Consider the following 12,232-nt stretch of genomic DNA (forward strand, 5'->3'; position numbering starts at 1 on the left):
GTCTGCATTAACCACAATACCTGCAGTCAAAATGTAAACAAAAAACATAGTATGATATCTGCATTGTCTTTGAAACTGATTGGCCCACACCAAGGGACGGCTTTCTGTTGAGCCTCGACCCAATTGGTGCTCGACCATATGACGCCAAAAGGCATACGCCCTTTGGCATACGCTCAAAAGAAAGCCGTCCCTTGGTGTGGACCAATCAGTTTCAAGGACAATGCATATATTGTCATAGTATGTTTTTTTTGTTTGCATTTTGACTGCAGGTATTGTGGTTAATGCAGACATGAATCCTTGTAAAAAAAGGTTCCAGTTTTGTTGCCAGAAAAAAGGGGAAAAACCCTATTATTATGCTGCTGCCTTGTTTCCCTGAGCAGTGTATTTTTTGGAGCAGAGCTGTTCTGGCCTCGATTAGTGTCCACACCCGGTCCAGATCATCAAATTCGTAATTGAAAACAGCACGGCGTGGTTGGTGACATCACCAAGCCTGTGTGCTGCACGAAGGAAATACTTTTTGTATCGGTTTAATACACAGTTTACATGTTTGTGTACATATTCAAAATTCTAATCACCCACAATACTGTCCAGCAAGATTGGCTTTTCACAGATGAGTTACTATGTTTCATTGAAGTGGGTAGGAAGAGGAATGGCTGAAGGCCGTGAAATTATGGTAGATGATATGAGACATTCAACCCAGAGCTGCAAATGTTGATTCGCGGTAACCTAGGTTACGAGCGTTTTAATGGCACACATAACGGGTTCCTTTTATGACCGGCATGATGTAATGTTTGTTTTGTGTCCCAATACCCAAAACAGCCAAGCTCCATGACATCAAGTCATCGTGGTCCACCCTAGGCCAGGCCCCGCCCTCGTTAACCTCTCACGACCCTTGGAAAGTCCCCAAAAGCTCAGCCCCTCCAACGCGACCCCCACCGGGACTGACCAATCAGAAGCCCACTTCACCCTGGGGCGGACCAGGGAACCTGTGGGCCAATGCCGAGTCAAGAACTTTGACCCCAGGTAAGATCACATTCCCGCTTTTGTGCCCTATTTAAATGTATAGCTCGAGCTTCTGATGTTATTCTTGAGTACATAGGTATTTTTAGTACTTCAGTATTTACGACAGTAAGGTGTTTGGCACACTGTTTAACAATGCCGGTACCCAATAACAATAATAAGACTTCTCAATGCCTTGTTGCTGGAAGTGTGAGTTGGTGCATGTGGGCGGCACAGGCTAGAACCAGATCGGATATCACTCACCGTTAATGTGAGTCATGGGCAGGAAATAAACTCAGGTGGCAGGTTTCATAACTCGATGACTTGACCACTGAGCCATCAATCTGCGTTAATGACGTAGGCGGAGTGGTGCCTTCAGGTTGTACATGTAAATGCAAAGACAAATATCCCTAATATAGCCTGAACAGGCTGTAGGAGGAAGTGCTGGTAGCGAGCATCTATGAAGGCCGGCGCACAGCACACAAGGGGGTGGGTGGCCAACACCACGCCTGGCCGCCTTTGTCACCCCAGTCGCGATGTTTACACGATGGCACCAGGTACTCATTTTAGGCAAAGTCGACCTATGGGAGGCTCAGGACCAGGTTCAGATAATCATCACTGGTGGTGACCATGAGCGGGAATCGAACTCCGGTTGCTGGGTTCGTAGCGCAGCGTGCTTACCACTACATTACCGCTCTCCCGCTACACGACCACGTGTAAATGCACCACTGTTATCACAGTAAGCTTTAGGTTAAATTACATAGCAAGTGAGGAATATATGAAGGTCTATATTATTAGCTCTTTCGGTAAAGTCACGTTGAAGGGAAACAATAAAATAATAAAATATATATAAAACAATAAAAATTCTCACGACGTTTCGACCATAACACAAACGGTCGTCATCAGGTGTGTCGGTTTGCATTAATTTATTTTTAAACGGTGTATTTATTTAAAAAAACGTCAGCGCCACGCGCAGCGATTTGGCAGTTTATTTAGAAGGACTAGTCCATCTATGTTCTGAAAAGAGGAGGGGGGAGACGAAAAATGTATGTATGCTGTCTGAAAGCCACTGTAAGCGTGAACAATCAATTAAGACCTGAAATGGTTTATCAAATCTTTCCAATGATAGCCTCATGAGGCTATCCACATATACAAGCACAGAGACAATTTCAACCGAGAAGATGGATTCTGGCTTAGCAATCATTGGAAAGATTTGATAAACCATTTCAGGTCTTAATTGATTGTTCACGCTTACAGTGGCTTTCAGACAGCATACATTAATTTTTCGTCTCCCCCCTCCTCTTTTCAGAACATAGATGGACTAGTCCTTCTAAATAAACTGCAAAATCGCTGCGCGTGGCGCTGACGTTTTTTTACAAATAAATACACCGTTTAAAAATAAATAAATGAATGCAAAACCGACACACCTGATGACGACCGTTTGTGTTATGGTCGAAACGTCGTGAGAATTTTTATTGTTTTATATATATTTTATTATTTTATTGTTTCCTTTTCAATGTGACTTTACCGAAAGAGCTAAGAATATGAATTACTGCAGTCACGAAAGCTTTAAATCAAAATATGAAGGTCTACTTATTAATTTGATTATTTTTATGAAGGTATGAAAATTGTTGGTTGGTTTGATCCCTGTGTGTGCTGTTGCCACTTGCGTGCGTCCTATTCTTGTGTGTGCACGTGCGTGCAGGAGGAGCCTGGGATAACGAGGTAGGGTCAGCACCAGGGGGAGGCAGGAACAGTGCCTGGTTGGTGTTGCGCAACCTCACCCCACAGGTGGGCACACAAGACTCTTTTCTGACGTTGATTGGCAAAGTCCAAATTAAAGTGTGTGCGGACAAGTGTTGATTGTCAATCAAGAACCGATGAGTGAAATTCCTCATGCTAATATCAGAAACCGTTCTGTTCTATTGACAGCCACTGTTGACTTCCCACAAAAGATGTCCTCATTCGGTTGACCCAGGGGCATTATATAGTCGAGCCACGTCCGGGTTTGAACCCATGACCTATTGATTGTGAGTGAACCACTCATTACGCCAGCCCTTGTCTATAAATCCGGCCTGTTCCTTTTCCCTTCTCTTGCCTCTGGCTGCAGATCGACGGCTCGACGCTGCAGACTCTGTGTATGCAGCATGGGCCGCTGTTGACCTTTCACCTCAACCTGCCGCAGGGCAGTGCCCACGTGCACTACAGCTCACGCCAGGAGGCCAGCAAGGCACAGAAGTCCCTGCACATGTGAGCATAACACACACACGCACTGCCAGGCTTTATGGTCGAGTTCATCTTGTTTCAGATGTATGCTGGTCAATATCCGAATTCTGGTTCACTTCGCTGCTGGTTGAGTAGTGCAGTCAAGTGCATGTTGGTTAGTATGGTAGTGTGCATGGTGGAGAGAGTGGCCAGGTGCAATCCAGGTAATATGGAGATGTGCGTTTTGGGTAGTGTGTGTGGTGAGCTGTGTTGTGGGTTATGTGCTTGGCCAGGTGCGTGCTGGGTAACACGACGATCGTTGCGGAGTTGGCAAGCGAGGAGGAGGCGAGTCGCTACCTGGCCCAGTCCCCGATAGTTCCCTCCATGGGTCCCCCATCAACCCCATCGGGGTGGCCAACCGGCCCAGCTCAGCGTTCGGCTCTGGGGGCAGGGGTCACTGCAGTGCCGCCCCCCTTCAGCCGGACCAGCGGGGGTGGCGGTGGCAATGGCATTGTGGGTGGGAGCGGTGGGGGCGTGGGCCTCGGACGCTGGAACAGCGACATGCCCCCTCCCTCCCCATCCCTCTGGGGGACCCCGCACTATGGGACGGACACCCTATGGGGGGTGGGGGCCCCCAAGGTGGGGCATGAGGAGCCACGGGGCATCCCTGCCTCATCCCCGCTGCTGCCTGGAGACCTGCTCGGTGGTGGAGACACCCACTAGAATTCTCCCAAACCCAAGACCGTGCTGTTAAGTCTACACTACTTTTGTTATTTTTATTTCAAGTGTTTATATTTTAACTCGGGTTCCACATTGAAGTGCAGTGAAATGTGGAACACCGTACTTCACATAGCGTGTACTGTAGGTATACGTTCTCGTACGTTTTGTAGGTTCGTCCGATATGTTTTTTTTTTCATTTTTGTTTTCCAAAAAACATATCGTCTTGAATACTTGAATCGTGCAAGCCAATGCTGAAATGTGAAAAAGGTAAAAAAATGTTAATGATGACGTTGTACTCTCTTCCAAGATGTCACTTCTCCTTCTCCCATGAGATGGAGGCATTGGTACACGGCTGTGTGTTCGCCCCCCTGTCTGACGGGCGAGCCCACAGGGGCAGCCTGGGGACTCCCAGCTCCTTACTTTGCACTGAATGCTGGTTGGGCTTTTTTCTCTCCTTACCAACGCAATACGGGCGTCGTGCGTACGCATTTGAATGTTTACCGAAGGGGATTGATTCACCGTCGCTGGTGACACCTTTCACACATCTCGGAGTGAAGATGGTTGTGTGCGCGTGCGTGTGTGCAAACGTGTGTGTGTGTGTGCAAGTATAAGTGTTTTTTTAAATGACGTTTCAGTTTAGTAAAAAAAAATTTGGATGAATAACACGTAAAAAATACGAAAAATACAAAAAAAAGTTACAACTTGTATTGATTGCACCATGTTATTTCCACACGTAAAATACAAAAGAGAATTAAACAGAATGCTAATGGGTGGCCCGTGGACGGCAACAAAGGCCGAGCTGCCCGCCACCAGTGACAGCACTTTAACTGTTGACGGTGACGTCAGGGGCATGGAGTCCTTATACCGAGTGTTTACAGCCCATACTAGTCGTCGTGTGTCCGTAGGCATGGGTTCCTTTAGTAATTTTTTTCTATGTATTTTTTTCCTTGCAGAGAAAGTTTACTCTTCCATAATAACGGGGGGTGGAGGGGGGAGCTGATTTAAAACTCAGTTCAAATCATTGGCTCGTGGCTGTAGAACGCATACTAAGGTAACACGTATTCCAGTATTTTTATTTCTTTTTTTTTACTTCCAAAAAGACAAAAAAATGACTAAAACTGCGTTCCTGGTTCTCAGGAAACCTCGCTGAAACACTGAGTTGGAAAAATAAAAAAAAACCTTTCGGGATGTTACAAAGAAAGGAAAATAAAAACAAGTTTTTAAGAAGTGTAAGAATTAAGATTATATATAAAAGTACAAAAAATCTTTAAAAATAAAATTAAACAAGCACTGAGGTTGCAGAGTATTCCACAAACCCTGGTCCCTGGTTCCTGCCAAATGCCAGACGAATATCGGCTGGTGATCCTGTTTGAGGGGGCACACCCTCTCAAGCCCACCTGGGTCCCATGGGGCACGGGCCTCGCACTATGCATCTCCTTAGAGGCATTTAGATTAAGAAGAATCTGTTTTGTTGTTGGGCTATCTAAAATGCTCATGCTTGGTTACACACGTTTGAGGAGTATTTACAGTTTTTTCATTGTTGTTTGGGGAGGGGGGGTGGTTGGATTAGTGTTGTATTATTTTATCGTTTTGCTGAAGAAAAAAACGTTTCTCTTCGATGCAGCATTTTCGTGCGGTAGGGTTACTGTGTTTTTTGCCGAGTTGTGCGGCTCTGAAACGTTGAGTTTTAAAACGCTGAGCAAAAAAAACGAGATAAGAAAGCATCAAACGTGTTTGCCTTGTGACATGAAAACGTGAATCAATGCAGGGTCCTGAGAGACCCGACCTGCAAAGACCTCCGCTTACCTATTTTGTGGGACGTGAGCGGGAGAGGCACTCTGAATTACTGGTTTAATGGAAAAATGTTATCTTTTTGCTGCTTAATATTAAAATCACAAAAATACATTGCGTGTTCTCTTTTGCACTTGTGTGTGTCGTTTTCATTATATCTGTATTTTTACATTTAATCTAGGTGTGAGCAGTGTGAGAATCGATCCGATTCTTCGTCAGGTCTGATGTTTTGGCTACAATGTAGTTTCTGCCATATTTTGGGGGAGATGTCATTTTGCAACCTGACAAAGTGAGCCTGAGGCTGTTTTTTGCAGCAAAGTCCTGGTTAAAAATAAAAAAAACAGTTTGAAAGGTCACAATTGAAAAAAAATGGAAAATTACCTTCGCAATGGTGTAGCGATGAAGTGTGTAGGCGGTGTAGTGGGCACCGGGGGGATCATGGGCGCAGATGGCAGGCTAAGAAGGAGGGAAATTGGACAGGGAACCCCTATTTCACTCCTTTCACCAGGGCCCATGCCTACCACGCAATGCCACTGAACGTTCAAATATTGTATCTAATATTTGGTGAAGCTGTCATTCCCATTTAAATATAAGCTTAACATGTCCCACATTCACAACAGAACAAAAAAACTGGTTATGGTGATATTTCTAGTAAAAAAAAGTTATCTTGCCAACGTAATTGTGCATTTTATTTTATAAATGTATTTTCCCGTTGTGCTTTCATGCACTTTATTCAAACGATCCCTACAGTTTTTAGAAAGATTAATGGGGTGTTGGCAATAAAATTACACTTTTTACATATAAATATCTCGTTCGACAGGCCGATAGGTCTGTTAATGCGGTTGTGTGCTTTGTGATTGATGCATGAATATTGAGGTGTGGTGGCTGTTTGGAGCTCGCACAGGGGATCAGAACCAATTCGTGACTACCTCTGGTCAGAGGGTTTGTATTAAGACCGTACAACATGGGTTGCTTGGCTATACGAAATGTATTCAACTCCACACAATGGAAAACCTGTTTCGGACAATGCCACATCTTCAGAGGCAATCTCGACAATGGTCCTTCATGACAGGGACGTTTTCTGTCAAGAAAGGCCGCTGCCTAAAACGTTGCCCATAAAAAAAAGTTTAGGGCAGTGTTATTAACGAAAGCTTTTGTTGCTTGTGCACCATTGCCAATGCAGTATCACGAAAAACAGCATACCTGTCAATCCATACGGTTTGCCCGTAACATAAAAAAAGTGTCTCCCTTGTGTTGGGATTTTGCAGGATGAACGTTGAGATTTATAAGGGCACGGGGTGACCAATAAGGTCTGAAATGGTCTGTAATAAGGTCGGCACTGGTAAGGGGTTGACAGGTATGAAACAGTCTCCAATAAAGTTTGTAATGTTAGATTTTTCAGACGCGTGTGTGTTCTCGGCAGTGCAGCGGTGTTTTCACTCAAACATTAAAGAAATGACCAGACATCCCAAACAGATCCAGAAAAAAAACGAGACTCGGTGTGACTGGGTCAATATTTTGTTCAAGTTATTTAAATTGCAAGAGTGCCTCGCTGCTCAATGAGGCGGCACTCCTCTTATCCATTGGTCCTGAATTAATGTTGGGAAATTACACATTCCTATGACGAGAGACTTGTCAAAAGAACAACCACCGTTGAATTCAATTGCGCTGAATTTTATCGCGTCCCGCAACGATCACGATGGCTGGTTCGTACCGCTGTCTATAATCTAATGGTTATTGTCGTTAACGACTCGGAATTACTTTCAGAGAATTGAAAACAAGTGGATTCTCGAACATGCTCGGGTTAATGACAATTCAAGCTTGAGAAAGGTTAAGTGTTGGGCTCGAGACGAGGTGACAAGTCATGCCGAGAACGGCTTATTGGCGATGCTAAATAATAGCGGCAGCCAAGAAATGGAACGTGTCCGAGAAGACGGTGGACCGGGGAGATGGGGAGACGAAATCGGCACGGTGGATTATTAACATCGCAGGACCGAGAAGGCGATGGTTGTGGAGGCCTTCATTCAGCAGTGGATTGACCGTGACCGATGTTGATTCAGGATGGGAGAACCCCCCCGCCGAGCTCGGCTGACACCTGGCGGCCACGGGGCCCCAAATCCCAGTCACGGGCGATCGGTCGGGCCGCGTTCGCGACGTTTTAATCAATCCCGAGTTGTTAATTGGATTACATGCGTACGTACAAACAAACAAAAACAACGCGCTCGTAAGTATTCGATGTAAAGGGATTAATTATAGGTTGATTCGTTAGTCGTTTCGTCGATTCGTAGCGACGTAAAGGGGCCAGGGAGGCCTGGGGCCTGTGATTGCCGAGGGTTCCCTCCCGAGTCGGATAGCGACGCCGCCTGCCCTCGGCGTCGCCCTACCCCCGGCGAGAATCTAGGCAAGGGCGAGGCTTCAGACGCAGCGGCGGTCTCGTCTCATCACGGGTAATTCCGGTTGTATTTAATACGGTTTTTGTAATAATAAAAATAATTAAGGGCTGCTTCATTTCGTTTGTTTTACAAAAATCGTCGTTTGCTGGAGCTGTCGTGTGAGGCCCTCGCTCTGGGGTTTTCATCAAACTTACAGCACGAGGGGCCTCTGCGTTTGGTAACTTTGAGGCTCGTGTTTTCGGGCACGAAGCCACGGGTTAACTTTAACTCAGGTTATCTTACTCTTTGTTTTTTGGGGTTAAAGTCACGTAGGTATAAAATAAAAAAAATCACGACGTTTCTTTTAAAACAGTCTGCCTCGGCAGCAAGACCATCGCTTTCCCCACCTGATGACGACGGGACGCTTGTGTTGCGCCCGAAACGTCGCGATTTATTAAAAAAAATTTACTACCCGCGCGACTTTACCGAAAGAACCAAAGAGCCTCCTGGATTCCTGCAGTCACGAAAGCCTCAAGTCCAGGTCATCTTCCCCTTTAGTATCGTGTTAGAAACGCGGTCCAGGGATACTTTTAGAGGTGGCCTTTAGCCTCCCCCAGGAGTTGGGAACGCGGCCGCCGAGTTCGCGTCCCCTGCAGGTGTTTGGATGGATCGCTGCACAGCTGGACTTGCGAGGGATTTGGGAATGCCATCATCCAGCAGTGGAACGATCATGGCTGTTCGACTCTTCACCCGATTTAACCTTAATGTATGTTGGGATTGTGCGAGGGTTGAGGTTATGAACCCAGGGTTTACGCCACGCGCAGTTTAGCACCGTTCTAAAACAGTTGAGCCGAATCGGAAGCCAACTTGAGATGCACATTCCCAACATCTGGCTGCTCTAAATAAACTCCGTTGTTTAAATTAATCGCTCCACGTTTATTTTATTTTTTACAAAGTGGTATTATTGAAGATGGAGAAACGTCCACCGTCAGCATCGAGGTCGGCTATCCTGTTTTACATTTGCCCTGAAGATTTGTTCAGGTGGAGCACATTTTACAAATCGGGGAAGTTAGTCTCGCCCAATTGTCACTCTTTCAAACGCCAGGATATTTACTCTGATCGCCCTGGCATCCTGGTGAAGACATGGGTGAACAATACTCAGTAATAAAAGCCCTGATCCACATGACTGCAGATAATAAGCACGGCCAACCTGCTATTATCTGCCTCTTTATTATTGATGATGAAAGGCGTGAATTGGGCTCTACTTAAGTATATGTGTTGCGTGTTCCTGCTGTTGTCTCTTCTGTCCTCCAGGTGAGACATGGACAGGGTAAAGCTGATCGACTTCACTCCGGCCAGCGCAGCTACCGAGCGCTGGTGCGACGGTGAGGCACGGGCAAGGGGCGAGAAGGAGACGCTCGTCCCACGCCAGGTCATCAGTGGCACCGAGGCCAGGAGCTTCTACGAGCACCTCCTGGCTGCAGACTCAGCACAGACGACACCTGCAGAGCTCCCGGAGAACAAACTGCGAAGACAGCAGAGGCGTGAGAGGAGGCGTGAGAGGAGGCGCGAAAAGGACGCACCGATAGGTGGGCAGCGAGACACCGGCAGAGCAGTGACCCCAGCTGAGCGGCAGAGAGCCGGGCACCGGCTGCTCAAGTGCGCGCAGCTCGGTGATGTCGAGGGCCAACGTCAGGTGCTGGCAGAGGGGCTCTGCGACGCCACCTTCAGGGACTCCTTTGGCTGGACGGCGCTCATGTGTGCAGCGCACGCCGGGCACATAAATGCTGTGCGGATGCTGCTAGAGGAGGGCGGGGAGGAGCAGCGGCACGATGAGGCACTGAGGCTGGCGAGCGGGCAAGGGCACGGGCACGTGGAGGTCGCGCTGCGGGACCTGGCGGGGATCAAGGAGAGGGAGCGTGCCGAGCTGGAGCGCGCACGACAGGAGGCGGCTCGCAGACGGTGGTGTGAGATTTGCGCCGCCGAATGCTGCGACGCGCCCGGCTCGCGGCACGAGGCCAGCACTGTGCACCTGCTGAGCCGTGACGCGCCGCTGCCGCCCACACACTACCACATCCCCGAGAGCAGCGTGGGCTTCCGGCTCATGCTGCGTGACGGCTGGGACAAGGAGACCGGCCTGGGCCCCGATGGGAAGGGCCGCAAGTTCCCCATTAAAACAGTGCTCAAGCGCGACCTCACTGGCCTGGGCTTCAAGCGCGACCTCCCAGCCCGCGTCACGCACTTCTCGGCGCATGACGAGGATGCTGTTCGCAGGGCCCAGGGGCCCCAGCCGCCTGTGAGCCGCATAGAGCGAGCGGCAACATTGGGCCGGCGGGCGGCGAGCAGGCAGGAGGCGCGGGCACGGGACTGGGAGAGAGATCTGCGGAGTTACATGAACACCGACTGATGAGGATGGCAAGCTAGTGTTGAATGAACATGGTGTGTGTGGAAAATGTCTGTGGACCCCATAGCAGTGGTGTCGTGGTTATTGTACTGCGCATACTTCACACACTGCCTGAGATTGATTCTTGTGCCATACCATGCGTGGAACGTGTTCTGAAAATGGCTTGGGCTTCAGCTAGGTCGCTATTACAGTAAAATAAGTATCTCGGTTGTGAACAGCAATACTAGGGAGACAAAAGCAGCTGGTGTATATGGTGCTGGTAAACCAAGTGCTGTATAAAAATCATACCTTTGTGTGCAGTGTTGCTGTAATAGTTGCCCCCTAAACGTACTACACCCTGATGTTTGTTTTTGTCATTGTCATTTTTGATACAGCTTCTGTGCACAAATTGTTCTACAAATGTTCAGACCGCTCAGCTAAAATGTAAATTTGATTTCAAAATAACCCTTGTATTCCAGTATTTTTTTTGGGAATGACGCACATGTTGGCATCAGTTGCTTGCAGCACACTAACGTTTTGACAGTGGTGCGCACTGTCGAACAGCAGGCCTGATGTAGCAAAATTCTCCAGCACATCAAACATTTCTTACAAAACTCTGTTATGGTGATTCCTAAAGCAGCCTGCGGTATATTTTGCCGTGAGCGCCCGTGTTGACGTTCATACAGATACAGAACATTATTCAATGTGGAGACGAGTCGGGCCCGCGTGGTTTTGTAAGCACAGATGCTGGGAGATTGGGGCTGGCTTCGTGATGTGTGCAATCGTCTCTTTCAGCCAGTGACAACACCATGGTTCATGTTGCCATCATGAAAGAGTCAACCAAGTCCTTTTTTAAAACAATTCCAGTGAGGGTCTGGAACAAAAACCAGGACGATGTTTTAATCACAATAGTAAATATATTATGTGCATGTTCCAATGCTGCTAAGATTAATTTACATGGTTTATGGTGAACTCGGTGAGAGCTGATTGAGACGGTGACCCAAATAATTTTTTGTGGAAACTGATGTTCTTGTTTTTTGGCAATACAAATTCCAACTTTATAGATAAGTGGCTGTGTTATTTTTGTTACCCAAAACATGAATAAAGGTCATCATTACATAAGGGAGATGGGGGTAAAGATATCATCGGATGCATGTAAAGACACATGGCTGCTATCATATTATAATTGCTGTAACCTGTATGAGTTATATTCATTATGTAGTGGTCAGTAATATAATCTTTAAAATCACATTAAGCACTCTGAATGGCAGTGAATTTGTTCAACAAGACATCCCTTGCCTTGATAAGGTTGCCTTTGGTAATTTAATCATTTCCTTTGATTAGTTGAAAATATAACAACCTCCCTGGGATCAGAATTGACTCTTTATCCTAAGTGGATTGATAAAATGAGAACTACTTTGTATAACAAGCAGATATGATATGATAATTGTCATTTATGCATGAACGCTTCTGTGAGTCCCAAGACTTCGAGCACAATCGTGCATTGGGATGATGTTTTGGTCTGTTCGTTTTTGGAACAATTTCCCCCCTCTGATGAATGAGAGACAGCCTTTAGGGACATATTTTGCTGCAGTCATTCTGAAGAGAAAAAACCCCCAACATTACCACAGCATTTTTTTTTACCAAAAATCAAGACAATTTGAAACATTCACCAACGTGTGAATTTTGCTATTAATGTGGCTTTCACTTGACTCCAGCCGTTAATATATTGTAATTAGACCGTGCTGTGCGGCCCATCTCA

General features: G+C 46.7%; 2 protein-coding genes across 15 annotated transcripts in view; both read left to right on the plus strand.

Moving 5' to 3' along the window:
* The window catches only part of LOC116956286 (trinucleotide repeat-containing gene 6C protein-like), a 55,083-nt gene extending 49,254 nt beyond the window's left edge, over positions 1-5,829 (plus strand). For all 10 annotated transcript variants that reach the window (XM_032977826.2, XM_032977799.2, XM_032977817.2 and 7 more), the window contains 4 exons: positions 820-1,023; positions 2,705-2,790; positions 3,110-3,249; positions 3,498-5,829. In XM_032977826.2, the coding sequence (XP_032833717.2) occupies positions 820-1,023; positions 2,705-2,790; positions 3,110-3,249; positions 3,498-3,927 (860 nt within the window). In that variant the 3' untranslated portion in view covers positions 3,928-5,829. The remainder of the gene's footprint in view (positions 1-819; positions 1,024-2,704; positions 2,791-3,109; positions 3,250-3,497) is intronic.
* A 143-nt stretch (positions 5,830-5,972) lies between these two features.
* GPANK1 (G-patch domain and ankyrin repeats 1) lies at positions 5,973-11,592 on the plus strand. Of its 5 annotated transcripts, none has more exons than XM_032977855.2 (2): positions 5,973-9,155; positions 9,402-11,592. In XM_032977855.2, exon 2 carries the CDS (start codon positions 9,409-9,411, stop codon positions 10,492-10,494), a length of 1,086 nt encoding a protein of 361 aa, XP_032833746.2. In that variant the 5' UTR covers positions 5,973-9,155; positions 9,402-9,408; the 3' UTR covers positions 10,495-11,592. The 5 variants fall into 5 exon arrangements, with proteins under 5 accessions (XP_032833746.2, XP_032833755.2, XP_032833765.2 ...); XM_032977864.2 differs by having other exon boundaries at positions 5,973-8,853; XM_032977874.2 differs by having other exon boundaries at positions 5,973-8,162.
* Positions 11,593-12,232: the final 640 nt, after the last annotated feature.

The sequence above is a fragment of the Petromyzon marinus genome, chromosome 3 (assembly GCF_048934315.1).
Source record: "Petromyzon marinus isolate PM22_M1 ecotype Great Lakes invasive population chromosome 3, UKy_Petmar_22M1.pri1.0, whole genome shotgun sequence".
In the NCBI taxonomy this organism is placed as follows: domain Eukaryota; kingdom Metazoa; phylum Chordata; class Hyperoartia; order Petromyzontiformes; family Petromyzontidae; genus Petromyzon; species Petromyzon marinus.